Raw genomic sequence first — 21889 nt, 5'->3', positions numbered from 1 at the left:
TGTGTGCATTCGTCAGGAAATGAAATGAAACCTGAATCATTGTTGGCTTTGGGAAATTATAGCAGGCAACTTTAAATATTTTCTGACTGATCAATAGATTGAGAAAATAATTACCTGTAGTAACTGCTTGAAGACAATTATGACTGAGTGCTAATGTATTATATTTAGAACCTGGTACATGAAAAGAAAAGGTGGTAAAACAGTAGTTTACAGAAATCTAACTATAATCCTCAAGTCAGTCTCTTTTACATAGAATATTATGTAGTATGTACTAAAGCAGTACTACAAACACAGACACGATCCTGAATGTGAAATACTGGTGTTTATTTGTTGGCACATTTATATTACAATCTTCAGTCTTCTCGCACTGGTTTTATTCCACAGTCCCAAATGACAAAAGAAGAAAATTCCAGTGACACATATACCTTAGAGAACACAATTATGAGTATGCATCTTCAAGGCTGAGGTCAATGGCTGCAAGTGCACATGTGTCTCGCTTGTTATTCAGTTGCAAGTATTTAGGGGACATTTTCACTTTACATAATTTTTTAAAGTCATTCATTTGATAAAATGGTCAGATCCTCTTGCTAAAGGAAAGTGAATGTTACAATCCTCATTTGTTGTATTAATATTTTAGGTTTGACCACAAGATTGTTCTTTCAATAATCCATCCTCTGTTTTGCCCAAGTTTAGAAGCTTCGATGTTTTTACAGAAGAGCCAATTACAACAGCAGAAATCTCCAGGAAGAAAAGGTAGACGTGTTTACTCCATCTCAACCCCACATAACTCCAGCTACATGGAGGCATTTACTTCATAGATACCTATTGAACTCCAGCCTGACTCACTACTTGTGTGACAATGGAGTTGTTAAAAAACAAACAAACAAAAAAAACAATACTTTTACTTTATGCCCAAAGTGCATCCTCTGGCTAGAAGGGTGCTGTGTTAGCTATATACAAGACAGCTTGTCCATAACACAACAGATTAAAGAAAAAACAAACTGGATAAAGAACAAGTGGTCATTAATAAGTCACTGGCTGTTAATTTGTGGACATCCTCCTCACATTCATTTTGACAGTACCTGTCACCCACATCCAAACGAGTGAATTATGTCAATTAGGATTAGGTCCCCCCCCCCCCAGTAGCACATCTTGATGACTGTTAAAATGTCTGATCAATAATTAATCTCATGACATGTCAGGTAGGGCATCAGAAGACTTTGGCCACAACACCTTTCTGATATACAGCAGTAAAAGCCAGTTCAAAGTCTCAGACCGTTGTGGAGACTTGAGACGCCCTACACCTGTACAGGCAGTCAGCGAACCATCAGAATTCCTAGTTTGTCTGAAGCTTGATTTGCTGGGACAGTGATGGCCCCTTCAATGATGAACGAGTGAAGAGACAAAAGGAAGACTGACCACTAACTGATACCCACTGCTGTTAACGTAAAAACCTATCCTGCCCCTTTTGTACGTTAGCTTTGTTCCACTAGCTTCCAGTTGTCAATGTAACTTCTCAATTTCCAAAGAGCCATTTCTCATCATGATACCAGAGTCTTCTGCCCATATTCAATGATAAATGGGTATCTGCTACTTTGCTGAACAGTAAATTCGGTGTACCTCATTTTAACCAAAAGAAATGCATTCAGCAGCTACAGCCCCTTTTACTTTAGCCTCAGACACACAATCAAAAACTTAATCAGAGCTGTGTTTGAGTGCTGACGAAATAGTTTGATTTCTTACTCAAAAGTTTACCTTTTCTTAGGAGTAAATACATTTTTAAAATTAAAAATAGCTATAATCAGTATTTTTAACCATTTAAATAACCTGCATGTGGACAGGGTTGCTCTCAGTGATGAATCAGCTGAGCATTCCCTTAGCCGTTTGGAGCGATTAAGCATCTTGCAGCTTCCCGTTTTGGGTTTCCAGCCTGCAACTTTACTGTTTACTCTCACAAGCATAGTTTTTGGCCACAGCAAGCAGCTGCACAGAAGTTATAAACTCAATTGACCTTGTACACAGTAGCAGACAGACAAAGTTTCATCAACTCAAGAGTAAGCTATTTCATCCAGGGGTTGTTCGAAATCAAAACAGACCTAAAAAAAAGAGATTGAATATTGAACTTGGATTCAGTACGTGGCCAGAAACATGACTCAAGTGAACATTAATACCGCTGGGTAGCTGTTCACCAACAAGTTAGCCATATTACTAAAAAGGTAATAATGTTACTGCTGTGTTTAGAGCGTCTTTCTGCTATAGACAGAAAACCACAGTATGATGTTTGAGATTTAAAAAAATAAAACTCAATGAGAAAATACACTGGGACTGGTGGAACAGCTGCTATCTTCAAAAGGACTTGAGACCTAATTGTTAAACTAAGCAGTGGTTTGGAAACCGCAGTTGTACTTCATTTAATAGATCCCAAAGGATCGGGTGGGGGGCACATAATAATCTCTTACTGTTACAAATTTATTTTAAAGGATTATTAATACTCTTCACTCTTAGCTACAATCACAGTCACATTCCTTGTTCCTTAACCTCAGATGTTCTCTGTGCCATCTCAAGAGAAAATCCCTAACAGCTCCAAAGCCAATGCTATGAGTTCAGTTCTTCCAGCCTCAGTTTAAATGACATGCAGCACTCAGATGCACAAGAGGTGATTTGTCATTTGTAGTCTCACCATTGATCTATACAGAAATAAACAATTTACAATAAAAACCTCTTACATGCTATCTACAGCGCCTCCAGTTTCACAGTATCGAGCCAGCTGCCTCACTCCACAGAGGCCAAGTGACACAGCTCAGCTAATGAGACTATTGCCAGAAGTTAGAGAGAAAAACAAAAACAAATACTAGTATCCAAAAGCATTTTACATGTTAAAAATGAGGTCTCAAACTGTACAAGGCTTGTTTGTTCTGCATCTTGCCAAAGACAGCATTGTAGATTCCATTACTTTCAAGCAGGTGTTTTGAGTGTTTTTGGGGATGCAGATTAAATACCAACAAAGTAAGGGTTAAAAAAAAAAAAAAAATCATGACCATAATGAAAAGTGCCCACAAAGTCACCTGTGCTATGTTACACACAATGTAAACAACTGCTTTTAACCAAACTGAATGTGAGGAGTAAAATATAGAAATTGGTTTTAATAATTTAAGTGATATGTGCTGCATTTTGAAATGATAAGTCCACGATTTTGAAATCTATTACTTCTACCCTCTCAATATGCGGAGGAAGACTCTGTAGTCAGTCACAAGAAAGCATTTTAAAAAAAGAAAACAAAAGGGATTAAAAGGAGGTAAAGACACCGAGGAGAAAGGTGGTTCATTTTACATTGGATGCTGACATTCTTTCACCCTCTGTGCAATAAATATGCTCTAAGAATGAAACCTGTAGTGCTTGGCTTGCTTGCCAAATAAGAGAGAAATACAGCTGATACTTGAAATTTAAAGATTACTGAGGGGCCGTATCTTTCTGGTTATAGAGAGTTCAACAAACACAGTAAGGAGCTAAATGAAGAGAATCCATAAACCTTACTACAAGTCTGTTGTAGTCACTCGAGCAAGTGAGACACAATGCAACAGTGCTCATGCAAGACAAGTCACTTCCCACAATTCGTTCATTCAAATACGACGAGACTTCCTCTCCTTATAAGAAGGGAGGGGGTACAATAATGAGCACATTCATTCACAGAAAAATAACTGAAAATGGAGGACACATTAAAAGCCTTCAGCTTAAGCACTAAGTATACACACTTTTACATTACAACAGTAAAAAGTAGTTCTTGCATTCAATAAACACCACGCAAAGGGCGCATTAAGGAAAGAGAATGCGGGGACAAGGGGACGTTTCATGCAGTTGTCAGTAAAAAGAAAAAAGAGGGGTCAAAAATTACATTTACATTTACAAAGTATTCATCCAATACTTGTCATCAAGTCTGTGCCACAGCTCTGACACAAAGGTGTTGGCAAGGCAAACCATGTTATTGAGACAAAAGAAAGAAGAGTAGAGAAAGAGAAGAGAAATGACACAAGTAAAGAGCGCGAGTGGTGGCGAAAGCTTCTGGGGATGTCAGCCATGGTTTTAGTTATCTGATACCCGAGACAGAGCTCTGATTGATGCTGTAGGTAGGGGAGAGTTCCCCGCCTATTGTGGCCACCAAAGGTGTTCCGTTACTGGTCAGGCAACTCTCCTGGAGAGCCTCGAAGTAGGTGGCCTGCACAGGCTTGTGACACTGCAACACTTGTATGGCATCGTCTATTTTAAACCATTCCCTTTTTCTTCCTGTTGACAAAAGAAGACACCATTGTGGAGCAAGTTAAGACGTGAGAGACAATACAAAAAAGAAAAGGTTTGAAAGAAACGGGTTTTGACTAATTAACTGGATTGTACACAGAGCATTACAGTGAAAACTACAAGGGAACAAAGCCGCTATTATAATCCCACAAACATGCAGTAAAGTCCTTGAGCTGCAATATCCCAGCCTGGGAAAGACAAATAAAGCTATAGACAGCAGGCGAGTGCCGAGGAACTTTGTACGTATGATCCCCATTTTTGACAAGTAAACAAATGGGCTTTACCAATGTTGACCGAGTCCTCCCAGTCCTCTAGCACCTCTGTTACAATGAGAACATAGACGTAGGTTCTGTGTTTTCTCTCTTGGTTCTGCAGGGGGGGAAATGATCCTACTTTCACTTCTCATTCCCAAACATACTGTGCACAGTACAGTGACATTTGAAGCCAAGAAAAAGTTAAACGAATGCCAGCTCACCTCAAATACGCCAATTAAGCGACCTAAAGTCCCCTTCACACCAGCCTGTAAATGAAGGAAAAATAATAAAATGGTGAGCAAATTCATGCTGTAGTTGCACCATAAAAACAACAGACTGCAACATAATTTAACTGGTCTGATGAGACTGTCTCAGAGAGTTGTTGGTTTAACTATTCTGTGGGGGTGCATTTTGTGTTGAAGTGGATTACACTACATCACAAGATTGTTTTAATCCTTCCAAATGCTCCATCCAATTCACGGGCAGCTGCCAAATAGTGAAAATAATGCATCATAAAAATTATACCAAAAACTCAGACTTGGCTTGACCAAAAAGCTGAATTCATGTCCTGCAACACAAGCAGGTTTTGAATTTTTACGATTAACTGTAAATCAAACTACAGGTGTAAATACAGTATCATTTATTATTATTATATTAATGCTGAGTTTCATTTTCATTGAATCTGACAGTTATTATTTCAGAAAATCAATTAACTGATTGGTCTACAAAATGAAAGAAAATAGACAGACATAGCCCCACATCACAATTTCCCAGATGCCATGTTTTTCCAACCAACAATCCAAAACAAAAGATATTTAATGTACCATTATATAAAATAGAGAAAATGACTAAATCCTTGCATTTGAGAAGTTGAAACCAGCAAATGTTTGTAATGGCCAGTAAATCTATTTTCTAAATCCTTGTGGAAGAATATTCCATCAACCCATTAATTGATTAAATCCTTGAGGTTCTAAGCTACACAGCTGCAAAACACATGTAAATGGTTCTGTTCAACTGTGACATACTGACCACTTCCCTGTCACATGCTGGGTAACATGAAAGATAGAATAAAGAATAAACTTTTTGCTTTCAGTTGCTCTTACACTTTTAAACATATTCAAATAACAAAAATCAGCTCTAAGGCAGATCTCAACTCCCAGAGTGAAAAGGTGGTAGAGTTTAAATACAGAGCCAGGCCACTTGCTGACATCTTAGCAGCTTCTTCTGGTTCCAGTTTCAGTCTATAAATAAATGTTGACTCCATGCACTGTACCACCCTTGCACTCAGATCATATGGAAAAGAACAGGCCCACCGCTAGAAAGCTCAAAGGTGTGCCAGAGATTAAGTAATAGGCCAAAAGTCAACCTGCATGTTTTTATGAAATGGAAAATGTCTCCCGGCTCAGGCACTGGTATCAATGAAAACTACTGGGCATCATCATCATCATCGTGGAAGAGGCTATACAGCATTGAGGCTACACTACAAGTTATGCAATGTTGTGTTATGTCTTCATGGTGCAAGGTCAGGGTGTATGACTACACTGTAACCTTTATAGTCTTTGGCCTGCTGCTCAGTACTGTGTCTTCACTCTCATCTGGCAAAACCCCAACCAAACCAGTAAGCCTAACACTCAATGCTTGTATGGTCATCAGAATAAGCTTGGCAGGATTAGAATATGTCCTGTTACGTTACATCACCGTCCAATAAGAGGCTTAGAAAGCCACAGTACGTGGCGATACATTAAGTATCACTCAAAGTCACTGCAAAGTTGATGACTTCAGCCTTTTAGTACTTTTAACAATCCTCAGTAGTGATGTGACATTGCTTATGACCCTGTTGAAATGTGCTGGCAAGCCACAGCATCTTACAACTGCCAACACTACCAAACAGGAAAACAGATGATATCAGCATCCATCAGTGTGATGGATGGATCACACACACAGAATGGGCTTTATATGGTCAGTGACCCACCACGGGTTGACCACTGGGTGAGATTCAGAGTCGTCAATGCCCTGTCATTGATCAAGATGCCCGAGCAATGAACAGCATGTACAGTGAAGGGACGTGATTTAAAGGACGGATTTAAATGGTACAGGGTGAGCCACGGAAAAGTAGCCCCACCCTGTATAAGCAGGGTATTGATTTTCAATGAGTTTCACAATTCTGCTAGTTGTACTCCCCAACACACAAACAAAAAAAGTCATATTTGTCCTTCGAAATGCTGCTGTTATAAAAACTGATGTTTGAAAGATATAAACCAATGAAAGTGAACCGTTTTCCCTCATCTGCTGCATTTGTGAGATTGAATAGTACTGCAGTGCAATCACTGGGTTGCCAGTGTTCAAGTCTCATTTTGAACTCTTAACACTGCTTTGTAACATGATGCTGTGATACAGCTTACATGTTGCTAGGCTCTCTCTTTCTGTCCATGCACACAGAATGACTACACCGACAAAATGAGCTTTTGAGAGCAAGGTATTAGGCATAGTGTTAAATACAGACATGATTTAACTGAAATACAATACATCTTGTGAGCCTATACTCAAGCTAATTTGCTACACTGCAAGTGGAAATCCATTCTTAGAACAATATTCCTGGCTATGAACTAAGTCTAGAAAGACATGTTTCACAGCCATGTTTTGGGTACAATGATCAAGTAAGGTCTGCCAGTAACACAGTCTACAAAGTAATGCTTATCTGCCAAGGGCCCACAATAAAGGCTTAAATTAGATATAATAATGATTTTAAAAGACTGTTAAAGACCCAACCTCTTCACACACTTCCCGAGCTGCAGCAACATTGGGCTCTTCCTCAGGCTCCATTCCCCCTCCAGGTACTATCCACTTGTCAGGATGTCGACTGCTACTCACCAGCAGCACCTGTAATGCATCCCATACAAGACAGATTAGGAATTACAGTCAGGTTTAGCGTCATCTGGTAATACTGTTCATTGGTGTGAGTTCCCATTTAACAAGAACTTGAGTAAGATACGCAGCGATCTGTGTTAGTAATAGATTCAAGAAGTGCCAGATCCCAACATGTGACACAGTAGTTACCTGTCAACCATGACACTGAAAACTATCAACACTGAAGCTAGATATTGTGAGTGCAGTTAACGCACTGTACGGTTGAAATCTTATCATACATTTTATTACAACTAGGGTATGAGGCACCTCTTTTGCATTTTTCACCTGATACAAGTATGATGAGTTCATGGTGTCAGTCTGTTGAGGATAAGATGTGTGCAGATCTGGTAGGTCAATGTCTGATAAAACTTTCTGGTTAACTACGGGTCATACTGATGTGTTTCCTGTAATAACAGCCCATGTTATTCACAATGTGGCCTCAACTTTTACCAGAATTAGGAATTTGTTTAGCCTCAATTCCTCAACACCCCTGGTAAATGTTTGGACTACAAGGGCATCTTTGTGCGTGACTGAACATCAGCTTCTCAAATCGCTTCTGATCTCTAATAACCCTTTGCAGACTAGTTTGCTTTAGGGCACACGTTAACAGTAACGCTACACGATAAACTGTGAATTAATGGCAATCTGTAAACAGGTAGACAGATTGCCATTAATTCGAGTGCCAGCTCCAGATTTTATTACCGTCATAAAGTAAACAACGCAAAGTACACAGTGCTGTAAGTCAACCTGGTACCACTACCAGAGTAGTCTTCTGGCTAAAGCTAGCACAGCTAATAGCTACATATCAGTCCCATGTTTAACTGGCAATACCAGTTGCATTAGTGCGAACACAGTTAACACTAGTTAACAGTTACTTAGCTCGACGGAATATCTGTAACACGAGCAGACAAATATTTTATCCTGCCACTTTAAAAGCAAAACTTTTTTTTCTATCCTACCGAGCGCACATGATGATAAAGTTACCACTCATCACAGCCTATGTTATGGGCTGTGGTCGCTGGCCGAGAGCCGGGTGCCCACAGCAACACTGCTAGTTAGCACGCTAACGCTAGCATGCAGCTAACAGGTCGACTCCGAGTAAGACTATGTATAAGAACACGAAGCCGCTATCTACATGGCTAAGAGGCTTACATAATACTCGGTAAGTACGAGCTGAAAAATATGGTATAATGCACAACCTCAGAAGACATATCGAAAGGCTACAAAATGAGTGTGTCATCGTCTCCAGCTGGCACAAAACTACAGCTGTGTTGATAAATATATCGATTTACAGACACTGAAAACAGCTACGACTGCTAATGTTAGCTTTGCCCGCCAGACAGCAACATCACCGGACTCACCTCCTCCTCGGTCTCGCTCCTGAAACACAGACAGGCGGCCCGCTTCTTGTAGCCATCCCCGTCGTACGTCCGCGTTTGGTTTGACTTGAGCTTCATCATTTCGGGGGCACAAAACTTCAAAAGTACAGCTAAGCTTACCACTTATAAAGATGATGGTTACAGACGTAAAGTCCTCCTCTGGGGAACCTCGACGTTGTACTTAAAAGAAATAACTTCTTCTTCGCTTCATTTTCACAAACCTAGCCACATCTACGGCACGGTCGCCATTACAAGGAGCCGCTACGCCCACGACGTAATTTATCCTTTAATAGCTCGGGGAGCGTAAGAAAATGACCTACCAGGCGTTGAAGAATTGCGGCAACGGCTAGAGGCAAAACGCAACACCAGGCTCTGGGAACTGGCACTTTTGGATCTAACTAGCCTGCCAAGGCCACTTGTTTGGGGGTGATATATTCCTAAATTTATGCCAACTTAATTTGAAAATTTCTGCGTGTAGTATGCTGTCAAAATTGCTAAATAGGATTCACTGTTGAGCCATCAGTTTCAGCACCGCAGGTAATGGACAGCGCCAGCAGACTCTTCAAATCTGACCCAACAGTGTGAACTAAAATGGTATGCTTGTTCACTCCTGCTATGACACTAGCTATGAAGTAAGGTTTTAAGAAATAGCTTCTGAACTGTTGGGATATGGGATATGGGATCATGAGCATTTTACAGTAGATCATGATGTAAACAACTTACAGTGTATTTGCATAATGCATAAGCATGTTTGTCTTACTTCATCTTATTCCATCTTATTACTATTCCATTCTCATTTTGAATTAGAGCAATCTAATTCACCAACTACCTCATGTACAGGATCAAGAATTTTGAATTCCAATGCAATGCCATATCTGCAAAAATTGTAATGCATTAAAAGCAAATAAAATGTCAGTATAATGAATTCTTACAATGATGCTTTTGAATATTAATCTATTCTACTGAGTATTTCATTTTTTGTGTCATGTTATCACTTTTTTAATACTCTTATCTTTATATCCTCTTTGCTTTTTTCTGTGAAACTACAAAGAATTAGTCAGTTTCAGGTCCTTATTTCTGCTGATATTCTGATTTATATCAAATGTATCTGTATATCTTTGGGTTTTGGACTATCATTTGGACAAAACCAGATATCACCTTGGTCTCTGAGATACTAGGATGGGCATTTTCATTTATAGATTAAATAAGTGATCGATTAATTGAGACAATACTGGTGAGATTAAACAATAATGAAAATATTTCTTAGTTGCAGCCCTAAACGGATTACCTGATTGGTCTAATGTCAGATAATGATAAAAATGTCCATTATTATTTTCCAGAGTTTAAAGTGGCATCTTCAAATGCCCTGCTTTATCAGAACAATAGTGCAAAACCCAATGAGATTCAATTAGCAATTATAACTCAAAGAAAACAGCAAATCGTCACACTGGAGAAGCTCACATCAGAGCATGATATTCCTTAAAACATTACTTGAACAGTAAACCCTTTATCAGCTGTGGATTAATTTTTTTTTGTAAATCAACTAATCAATTAACTGATTAATTAACTGAGAAATGTTTCAGCTATAATAAATGTCATTACATTTTTGCAAATGGTTATGGGTAAATGATTGTTGATAGGACTAACTCCAAGATTTTGTAATCAAGATAAAAGTTTAGTACAATCTAAGTATAATCTCAATCCAAATTAAACCTTATTATATTTATTTCTAGGTTTTTCGCAAGAGGTTGCACTTTTACTATCTGGAGTTGCTACGGCAACCTACTGCCCTGCAAGTGTGGGGAATGGTTCCCACACAGGGATACAGTACCTGCCATGTCCAAAAGAGGGCGCTCAATTCTTTCAGTAGACACGAGCCAGGTTATGAAAAGGAGTACTACTCAGTTGTAAAATTCTTGTGAATTATTAAAAGAAAATTTACCATATAGTAAATATTTGATAATAAGGAGCTCCCTATTATATTTAAATACCTTCTACCTCTGTCTTCTTTGTATATACAATGCTTATTGCAACCCTACTTTGTTGCTTTCCTGAGATTTTACTTGTTTTCTGCATTCTTTTGTAGTTGTTCCCTATATGAGACAGTAGTTTAATAATATAGTTTTACACCATAAAGGCTGTTAAAAACTGCAGCTCTCTGAGGAAAATCATTTTTGGACCATACAAATAAAGCTGACATGAACTCCAAATCATTCACTGATTTCATTGAAGGCCATAGGAAACCTACTGGCTAACATGCTTGGTGATTTTTGGAGATGTCTCCATCATTTGATAATAGGTGAACTTTGAATATTGGCATTTTTCAGAGAGAGTTATGTTAGTCAAACAACATGTTTCAGAGAGCAGTGCTGGTGTGTGGGCGCAGGTAGAGAGGGCTTGAATCAAAATTCAAATCGCATCAAAATTTATTTATATATCACTTTAAAAACAATAACTTGTTGACCAAAGTACTCTTCATAAGCCACAAAAAAAATAAATAAATAAAAAGCAAAAAGATGATCCAAAGACTATGAAAAATAAGTGTGTTTTAAACAGAGACTTAAAGACTAGCAGATCCGTTGCAAATCTGATATTAATAGGTAAACTGTTACACAGTTTTGGGGCCATTATGGAAAAAGTGCCATCACCCTAGCCATTTGTTCAGCTCATGCTCTGTCTAAAAGAAACTGATTTGAGGACCTAAGAGATCTCATTGGCTTGTGCTACTGCAGGAGATCACTGAGGTAAGCAGGGGCCAATCCATTAAGAACCCTAAAAACAAATAACAGTAACTTAAAATTTTAAAAGGGATTGGGAGCCAGGCAGAACAGGGGGTATGTGGTCACACTTATGAGTACTTGTCAGCAGACGAGGAGCCGCATTTTGAGCAAACGTAGCACTCAGCTTTATATTGACATTACTTTTCTTTTTATATGACAGATCAAGATTCATGCGTGGATTTTTTTTCTGGTTCCAAAGGGGCTGGTGATTGGTGGGGCTAACTAAGCAGATGGTGGCTGATCAGGTCATGGTATTAGGATGAAGTGGCCTATCAAGCCAGTGGGGCCAGCCAAAGTAGTTGAACTCAATTAGAAACAATATAGATATAAGACCCAGTCAAGCCACCAAGAATGTTCTCTTTCCTTGGGTGAAGGATACAAACACATTTTAGATGTATGTTAGGTCAGATATATGGTGTTCAGTAGATTTATAATGGCACAACATGATACTGCAGGTCTAATGATCATGAATGACCATTTAACATTACTGTGCTTACCCAGTTTTGTTTATTTTTTATTTTTATTTGTTTCCACTCCAAGCTGGATCACACCGTGAGCACAAGCCAGTTTCACCAACTTTGTAAATTCAAACTTAGGGGAGCTGCAACATTAGAGTTTACCAAGTGGAGAATTACACCTGGTAACTGTCAGGGTAACTGGTGCTTAGCTAACAGATTTAACTGGCAGAGCTAACACTAGCTCTCTAATACAGGGCCAGTTTAGAGTGACCAGTAAAAGAAGGAATATGATTAGCACACCTGACGTGATGCTTGATAAAAACACTGTTAATGGTGCACTTCCTGTTTACAAAGCTATGCTAGTCTTTACTTTTGTCTGGGTGGAATTATGGGTGTTTTCTAGCACCAGATTTACACATGACTAAAGTCTTAAGGCATTTGTTAAGTTATGATGCAGATTCAGTAAGTCACTAGTAGTCATTAAGGAATTACATCTTAGTTCAGTGTTGGACTTAGGTTTCTTTGTTTTGTTTTGTTTTATTTTTTTTTACTTTAGACCAAAATAGAGTTTAAGAGACTGATGATAAACTATAAGTCCTTACAGTCATATTTTAAATGACAAAAGCAGAGAAATAGAGCAGTCACAACCAGAACTCGACTGTGGCAAAGTTAATGAGCAGGGAAATTCAGCTACTGGCCTAGTGCTATATCTCTTAATATGGCAGTCCCTATGAAGATGTATGACACACAAACAAAGGCTATGCAGCCACTGTGGATTGTTTAATCGAAGATTGCAACAATATTGGCAACATTAACCTTTAGAGCGTCTTTTTTCTTCAGGTAAATATGGGTGTTAATGACTAAATAAGCAAGAGATTGTGCTGTTGTGCCCAAGGCCAGAATAGATTGTGCTTGGCTTCACACGTAAGAGAAGCAGTTTACTGTGTTGTGATTTTCTGGGCTTGAAGTTACATTGCCCTTTCTTTGTAAGGTACCCAGCATCATTCTTGTCATTTGGAGAAATCTATTTACATTTATAACACAAGGATCATTAACTAATTGTATCAGTATTTCATCAACCAAAGTATGCCTCACCAATTTTATCTGTTATGTTTTATTTATGGACTGAAGTACATTAGCCTGACACTTAAAACAATATTTTATGTTTTGATACAACATACAATATATAGCTTGTATGCCTGCAGTATTTAGGTATGTTGCAATCACACATGATAAACCATTTAAAGAAATTAAATGTTATTACCACCAGGGGCTGCTGTCATGCCATTTACAACCAACCCCAACCCACATGTGACATTCAACAGTTACAGTATGTATTTATTAAATTACCTAAAAGATCATAGATACATGGTATTTATGGAATATGACATCTGTAAGATATGAAAACAAATTATGTCATGATTATGTAAATCGAATAATAAAGCTGTCGTAAGCAGTAAAACACCTACAATTTTGTGTTCCTACATTGTCTGTGCCCCATGGGTAACAACACCATCAAGCTTATAAAGGCACAAACTTTATGTTAATGCAGGTAAATACACCTTGAAAAAATATGCTTTTCCTCCATATATTTCAATGTTATTTCATAATGTTACAGTGAAATATCCTGCAACAATGACCAGAGATTCAACAGACACATAAGGCTGAACAAGAAAAAGTAGAGTGAGTACGCCTCTCCTCTACCCAGCAGACACCCACAGAAAGTGGTTATTTTTAGATTAAAGGTGCATTTAACATCCACAAACTGTACTTTATTGTTCTTTTTGTGATTTTTGGCATGATAGTTGAAGCAGAACTCTGAATGCCAAATGCAACATATTGGTATCCTTCTGTGCTTATTTACAAGACTTGCCGGGCTGATATCTGTCATAAATAACAAACTCTAAATACTGTATTTTTTTTTTATTGCTCAATATCAGCAGCAATTTTAGTGCCCATTTTGGGCCTGGAACTAAATGTTGTTTTCAGTTTGTTTTCTCAACTCGCCATTTGAACAATACATCAGAAAACAGTGAAAATGCATACTGCGATATCCCTGAGCACAACCGACCTAATGAAATGTCATCAAGTATTCAAATGACTATAATTTAAAGACCACGAAAAGCAGCTAATTGTCACATTGGAGAACCTAGAATTCTAACATTTTGGAGATTTTTGTGTTGAAAAAGTTGTTTCTGTTGATCAGAACTAACTTTTGCACCTCTATGCCATATGGCATTTACAATTAGCCCTACTTTGATACAAACACAAAATTAGGCAGCTTGTTCTACTATGAAATCATCGCTATTACAACAGGAAGACGATAGCAATAGTTCAGTATTGATCTAAAAATCAACAGCTATGTATGGCTTTTGCAGGCTGCCATGTGTAACAGCGTATCTTTTTCTACATTTTCTACCCTGAACCTCGTTTGGTCACATGGTCCTACAGTATCCAGAAAAGACTAATGTCTTTCAAAGTATAAGAAAAGACTAATGTAATCCACTCTGTTGCTGTACTTTGTTTTTCCTAGTGCACACTCTGCACAGTGGATATCATTTGCACTGTACCCAGTTTCTTAAATAAAAAAATCTTTTAGAGTTCAAAGGTTAGACTTGTGACAACTAGAAAGCAGAAAAATGTATCATGGAGCATATGGCCAATCTGTCTGCCCTGGACGGCCTCTTTCATCTTTGTAAAAATATTGCTTCAAACTAAGTGATTCAGCTTTGTGCCTTCCAACTTGTGGGTGTGTTAGTCATAAGCTCAGTTTTATATAATCAAATGTCAGCGTCCCCAGAGTTTAATATTAGATGACACAGACCCTGATGAAAAGATGTGAGACACAAGTGTCATATTTGGTTCCAGGGATTATTATTATTTATTTGATACTGAGGGAGTTCCATGTCTTCCCCTTCTCTTTAGTTGAAAATGTTTAAAGTAGCTCTGACCTAGTCACTGTTTATTTAGTGAAGCAAGCTGTTTAAGACTAAATTCTCTTACAGTAACATCTTGGGAAAAGAGGCAAAAGGGCTCCTGAGTGAGTGGACAGGGGAAAAAAAACAGGTCGGGGTTGTCATAAGCTAAGGATCACTCAAAATCATAGAAATGCTGCAGGAGTTTTGGTCTTTAATAAATCCTATTAATAAACTCATAATATTTTGATCTCAGAATTTATTTTGTGAATAATTCCCATAATGTATCCATGAAATGAGAGACGTCTGGGGGCAGGCGATTATGCCACCGTGGCTTTTCTTTTTCACTGGGGTTTTCACTAGTGACTGGAATTAACATATCCTCAATTCTCTTTGCCCCATAGCTAATTGAAACAAGTAATGTCCAGGGTTTGTCATGCACAGGGGGATGGGGGGCTCAGCAGCATAACATTTTATCCTTCAAGCAGACAGGTTCGAGAAGACCATCTCCCAGTGTGCTGCAGCAGAAATCAAAGCAGGGATGGGTCTGATAGAAATCACTTTTGTATCTTTGCTCCACAGCTAAATTATTCACTTATTATGCTAAACAGAAATAAAACACATGGTTAAAGGAGCTGACAGATGGAAGAACACTGATGCTTTGTGGGGTAATAAAGAGATGTAGGCAAAAATGTGCACACGTTAGTGCTATAATTTTTATTTTCTTTGCATGACTTATCTGATCCACTCACACGACTGTCAGTCAGTGTAGTGGTTTAGCTGGAATTTCCCTCCAGCAGACGTGGGGATGAATATTCAGAGCCTCAGCTGCCTCTAAGGCACAGAGACATGACACAGACTCCTCCAAGGACACCCCCCTCCTTCCCTCATCTCTTCACAGACACCCTCCTACCCTTGATGTGGTGGAGTCCAGCACGCCACAGGTGTGGCCCACTCAGACCCGTGAAGGCCTCTACACCCCACTCAGCCTTGTGATCAGAAAGGCACAAGGAGCAGCTGCGCATATACAGGAAGTAATGGCAGAGTTATTACCACGAGTTTTTCACTGGACATCATTTAAAATTTACGGAGCTGCTCCCAGGACTGCAGATACACTGATGCCACAGTTATGCTTATACATGAGAAACTTCTTTGTGTCGCTACAACGCACTTTGCAGACTTTTGCAGGTTAATAGCCAAAAGATGGGCAAATCAGTGGCATTAAAAGTCTCAAATAAGAACATTCCACGCTTGGTTTAAAACTAATTTGTCGCTTTTTTGCTGGATAATGTTGGACATGTATAGACATGCCCTTGGACATGATTTCATATACTCGGTTGCACAATGTGGCTACTGTCAGTCAGTGAAACACACACACACACAACAAACCTTGCATCTAGACTGAGTTTTCCCACCCAGTGATTGAACTTGATACGTTCGTCATAGTTACGCACCGCATCCCAAGCGCTTTGAGACTCAACATACTGCACAGGCTGCGTAACAGCACCTGTAACGTCTGTGGAACGTCATACTTGACATAATAATGCCGTATCATGTTGTCACCGCGAAAAATGAATTGATTGCTCTCTATGTATTGCAGATCATTTGAAATTTTCACAGAATATTATTAGATCAGACATTATTAACTGGGTAAAATACGATTGCTGTATCATACATTACCAGTCCAAATGATCTAGTGGACATAACATGTCTTGTCCTAAAATTTAAAAACATGGGTTTACTGTCAGGGAAGACAGGCAGTGTGATTTCTGTGCTTGTCTATCACTTCACAGTGGAACATAGATGTATAAAACGCGACAGTCTGTGGTGAGAGGCAAGACAGCAGGTGGCCAAATCGACATTAAGATAACGGAAGCAAAGGCTGCATGTCACACTTAGACTATAGGCTATGCAGACAGTGCCAAAGCTGGTGGTATTACATGCTGTAATCTGGCATTCACACCCTCTCCCCCATTCACTTGATGGTGCATTTCTTCCCTGATAAAGGCGGTGTGCTGCGATGCATTTAACATCAATCACAGTGCACGGGGCGCGTATAGTCTTCTGACTATTATCTGGAAAGTGCTCTCGCTTCGGGTGTGGGATATGTGCTTCTCCGCTCTACTATCCCGTAAAAACCCGACGCTTTCTTCGCGGGAGCTGTATTAGTGAGCAGCTCCAGACCAGACGCGTCATTTGTTTTCCATTCGCACACAGCCTAAAGTTGGGACTTCAGACTTTCAGCACCACTTTTCCGTGGATCGACGCAGCCTCCAAATGCGTGTGGACTCCTTTTGGATGTAATTCAGGAACACTGTTTAGATGTAGATTTTTTTTAAAGCCAAAATCCTCCTTTCACATATTGATACAACCAACCAGATACGATTTTACTGTGGATATGTTTCACTTCTTATAAAAGGGTTCTTCGTGGGCAGGAGAAAGGGGTAAGTAAAGCTGCCTGAGCTGCAAAAATGGGTCAACTACCGTAATCAAACGTTTAAAAAATGTCCTGACATAGATGTACTTAAGTCTGAAGGTGGAGTATTGAAAAGATGCTGACAACTAGGATGCTTAACACAAATCTTGGGATGCATGCAAAACCCGTTTCCTTCAAATTGTGTGTTAATGCTGTTTATATTTAAAGTATTTCATGATCAATATTTTATTAGAGTTTTGAAAAGTAGATGTATCCCTTATAACAAGGAGTGAAACGCCCAGAACTGTAGGTGCATTTGTTGTTTTTATGTGTTAAGTGGCAGTGTTTTTTGCGGAGCTCTGTGATTTGCTGTGCTGCAGAGGCTACCTGAAGTCTCACAAAATATGATAAAAGATAAAACATGATAAAAGAATAATTAGTATCCAAATTAGTGGAGTGACAGGGTTTTAAATCTAATAATAACCACAGCTTTAAAAGCACAGATAAACCCAAGCCATGAAAAAATTGTTCTTCAGTACAAGCCAAGCCAGTGTGACTGAACAGCAACAACCGGATGCAACCACTCGCTTCTTCGGTCCCAGCTCCCCCAGATTTATCTCATCTCTATCTCTCTCTTTTCGTGTCTCCCTCTAGCCCTCTAGTTGAGTCACGTAGGGGAGCACCCTGCTTGTGTGGTGTTTTGTGAGTGCGTGTGTTGTGGGAATATGTGTGAACCATGATTGTCAGTCATTGTGCTGTGCAGATGTGCAGGCTCCTGCCAAATGAAGTCAGATTGGAGACGGTGGTAGAACTGCTGATGTGAGATTGTTACTATGTACCCCAGAGCAAACTTTAATAAGGTTACTTAGGCATGCATGGTTGTTACTTCAAGGCCATTGTTTTGTTGATAGGGATGGGATGTATATTATGCTTAATTTGCATGTACACTGTTTGTCTGTTGGCATATAAAACAAGGCTGGAGGTACAGTAGTAGTCAAGGTCCATAAAACAAGCAAATATACTTGACACACAAAGAAATCATGGTATTAATACTGCTTCCATTTCAAGCTGTTCCCTTGGGCCTTTTGAGAGCCAAAGATTAGCTTTGTGCTATCTTACTCTCATAGCTTCAATTCATGTTGGGGTGGCTGCTATGATTGCAGCCAAATATGCCATTGTCTGCATCTCTGAACTTACAGCCAAGAGGGGGAAATATTCTTCATATCAGTAGGTAATTAGGTAAAGACTCTGACTCAGCAAAAGAAAGCTTTTAATTCAATCCTGTCCAGTCTCTCAGCTCCCACAAGATAGATTTTATGTCTTATGTTGGGTTATTCCTGTTGGCATGTTCTTCACAACTGCAGTGATTGAGAGCCTACCTGGTTCTAGCTACAAGGCGTGCTTGAGAGAGATTGGAAGGAATACTTTGTGTGTAGAGGTAGCTGGCAGAGAGGTGGTAGAACCACCTGGTAGAGGTGCCGGGTGTATTCATAAGGTGTATTCATAAGGTGTATTCATAAGTTTTTCCAAGCTTCCCCTGACTTATATTGTCCTCCAAGTTAGTTTAGCAAGTGCAGACTCAGCAGAAGACCCCTGGCTTGCCTACTGCTAAGTCCTGTTTAATATATTTAGTGTAAGTAGCTATGAGGAGGTACTGTAGTACTGCCTCATTGTCTGCTTAATAATATATGAGGATACACCAGCGAAAGGGGTCATATAATAAACACATCACAGTGACTTGGTGGAAACCACAATCAACAAAGTGATTGAAATCATTCCAAGAGGGAGGGAAGCTTGATCCTGTTCTGTTGTTCCCCAATCTGCAGTGCGATTTCTTCTGTTGTTACTGCATGGATCCAACAGCAACCCTGCAATAAACAAACATGACTAATTCCCACTAGACTTCACATGATCTCTTTTACAAAGGCTTGAGCTGAAATTGGGAAGTGTGTGCACGGTTTGTAGGTTCCAGGTTTGTTTTCTTTCCAGCAGACATCATCTGCTCACTGAGGAGGTTTTCCAAACACTCTTATAGCAAAGATGGGGAAACATGGCTACACTACAAAAACAGCAGGATAAAACAAAAAACAGGCCAGTTAATCTGGGAAAAAAGGAAAATACCCAAATAATAGAATAATAATAAATAATTTCATAATAGAATATTTCCTCTCAGTGCATTTAGAAACATCTATGACTTTTTTACATTTGGTAATTTTTCAGTTTTTTAGGAAAGCATCCTACTAGAAGAGGATTGGATTTGTCCCCTGAGGACAGATTTTTGTATTTCATATGTTTATACTGTGTAGAAATGTTTTTAAATGGATCCCAGTCCATGATGTTTCAGATAATGGATAAGTGATGTGTATAAATTACATCAGTAGGAGTTAATGAGGACCATTTATTTGATATTATAATGGACCACTGAAACTTACTGAGAATATTTCCTACTCTTAAACTGATAGATGGAAATTAAATGTTATGTCCTTGTAGGAGGATATCACATATAAACAGACACCATTATCTCTTGAGGTTATACTGTTTCAATTTTGTGCTTTATGTTGTAAATTTAGAATAAAAAAACAGGTAACGATTATACCTTCAAATAGCATTTTAATGTTGGCAATACATCTTTTGAAGTCATTTGCAACCAAATACTGACTTGTCGACGAATATGAATTTCACATATAACGTAGAGCCCTTATTATAAGTCCCAACATATCATTCATTCTGGAACAATGTGCTGAAATAATTCCAAATTATTAACAAAGGAGAGAAACAACAACAGAAAAATCCAGAAGAGTGATGTTTTGCATTTCCTGAGTCATCATACACACAGATTCTTCCTAGGGCAGCACTGTGTGAAATGGAGTGTGAAATGAGTGCACTTAACATCTCTGCAGTGGATTATACACATTATCTTACACTAGGGTTCGAGAGCATTTTGCCTCTTCCCTGTGAATCTGTCATCAAATTACATTCACCTTTACTCAAGTCCATTAATACTCCCTACATGCCTGTGTCCATTTGTTTAATCAATCTGTGCCTGCAGTTTGTGATGAGTGAAATAATATCTTCAAATACTTTAGCTTACATGGCACACCTCATTTTGCATTATTATTGATTTGATTTGATTTTGATTTGATTTGATTTATTCTTTCAAGCATGTAAAGACAGTTGATATGTCAACACACATAATTTTACACATATCCAACAAATGCTAATCCAATATCAATGTGCTTATAATAATTCTCTTCTACACCACACAAGTAATATACTAAAGAATTATTACAAAGTGTTAACATTCATACACCACACCCATAATGTTCCATCTAATTAATCATTAAGCCTGTTCTTGCATATATCTTGATTGACACATACCTTTATATTTATGTTTAAACTCATCAATTCTATTACTATTTTTTATGTCCGCACTTAAATTATTCCATAGTTTTACCCCACTTATGGAAATACAAAATCTTTTTTTGGTTGTACATATAGCATGAATTTTTAAATTTAACTGTGTGAAATGAGTGCACTTAACATCTCTGCAGTGGATTATACACATTGCGGACATATTGTTTGACAAACTGTCAATCACCATTAGGTTTTTTTCTTTATTGAACCAGGAAGCCCCATTGAGATTTCAAACCTTTTTTACAAGGGAGACCTAGACAAAATGGCAGCATAAGCAATCACAGTCAGTTGACTACAACAAAACCGCACAATAACAATACAGTCCCATAAAAAGGGGGTCACCACATCTCATTAAAAATGTCCCACTGGTTCAAGAGTTGCAAAGACTACTAGAAAATGAAACAGACATCAGGGGGTTGACCATGACCTTAAATGTGGTTAATGATACCAATTTGTTCGATTTAAGTTCTCTGCAAATTGTTCTAAGTGTCCAGAGCAGAGGAAGAGAAGGCCCTCCTTCACATCCCCTTCCTAACATCCATAGTCACGAGCTGACATGTATCTTGTGATTTCAAGTCGTAATTGGATGAAGCATTCTGAAAAATAAATAGGACACTTCAGAATTCTGCTGCTTGTTTTGCTTTTTGTTGCATCCTCCACTCCTCTATTGTAATATAGGTAGTGTGCCTGTCAAAAATGAACAAGTGTTGAAAAATACAATGAATACACACCTGTACTGAATAAAAATTCAAAGCACTTATAAAACTGACACAAAGCAGCTATTGCCAATGCACTTTACATTCTGGGAGCCATTTTGTTGTTTGTGGTATATTTTTTCGTATTCATTTGGATAACTAGTCAAACAGAAGACATGGTGCCTTTTCCCCCCCAGTGGAGCTAGAGTGGAGCATCTTAGGATGTTTTTAGCTGTTTTTAAACACTGATGTCACTCGCCAATTGGTTTTTTATATACTTGCAGTTTTATTGATATGTTACCGTTGTGAAACAACATACTATACAGTGGGTCAGAGATTACTTTCAACCATGAGCCTTTTTTTCAGCATTGTTTTTAA

At 38.6% G+C, this 21889-nt stretch overlaps 2 protein-coding genes across 4 annotated transcripts in view; one reads left to right on the top strand and one right to left on the bottom strand.

Moving 5' to 3' along the window:
• Nucleotides 1-302: 302 nt before the first annotated feature.
• Nucleotides 303-9119, bottom strand: nudt3b (nudix (nucleoside diphosphate linked moiety X)-type motif 3b). 2 transcript variants are annotated; one of them, XM_020616800.1, is made up of 5 exons: nt 8816-9119; nt 7317-7427; nt 4769-4813; nt 4578-4662; nt 303-4281 (listed from the first exon to the last, which is right to left on the bottom strand). In XM_020616800.1, the coding sequence occupies exons 1-5, from the start codon at nt 8912-8914 to the stop codon at nt 4085-4087; spliced, it is 537 nt and encodes a 178-aa protein (XP_020472456.1). In that variant the 5' UTR covers nt 8915-9119; the 3' UTR covers nt 303-4084. The 2 variants fall into 2 exon arrangements, with proteins under 2 accessions (XP_020472456.1, XP_020472535.1); XM_020616879.1 differs by lacking the exon at nt 8816-9119 and adding an exon at nt 7740-7823.
• LOC109969434 (metabotropic glutamate receptor 4-like) overlaps nt 7926-21889 on the top strand; it is a 181772-nt gene continuing 167808 nt past the window's right edge. Inside the window, exon 1 of one of the 2 annotated variants that reach the window (XM_020616515.1) lies at nt 7926-8616. The gene's annotated coding sequence lies outside the window, so the exon portion shown is untranslated. Of the gene's footprint in view, nt 8617-16859; nt 17431-21889 lie in introns of those variants that run through there. The other variant, XM_020616440.1, reaches the window with a different exon arrangement.

Source organism: Monopterus albus, unplaced genomic scaffold, assembly GCF_001952655.1.
Source record: "Monopterus albus unplaced genomic scaffold, M_albus_1.0 scaffold1.1, whole genome shotgun sequence".
Taxonomy (NCBI): Eukaryota; Metazoa; Chordata; class Actinopteri; order Synbranchiformes; family Synbranchidae; genus Monopterus; species Monopterus albus.
This window is presented reverse-complemented; position numbering and strand designations above follow the sequence as displayed.

Excerpts from the sequence above, each read along its gene's own strand:
- nudt3b (XM_020616800.1), bottom strand. The coding sequence starts at position 8,914 with ATGATGAAGCTCAAGTCAAACCAAACGCGGACGTACGACGGGGATGGC. Across the intron at positions 4,814-7,316 it reads CTCGGGAAGTGTGTGAAGAG|GCTGGTGTGAAGGGGACTTT; the intron begins GTTGGGTCTTTA and ends CTTCATTTACAG. Across the intron at positions 4,663-4,768 it reads GCTTAATTGGCGTATTTGAG|AACCAAGAGAGAAAACACAG; the intron begins GTGAGCTGGCAT and ends CCCCCCCTGCAG.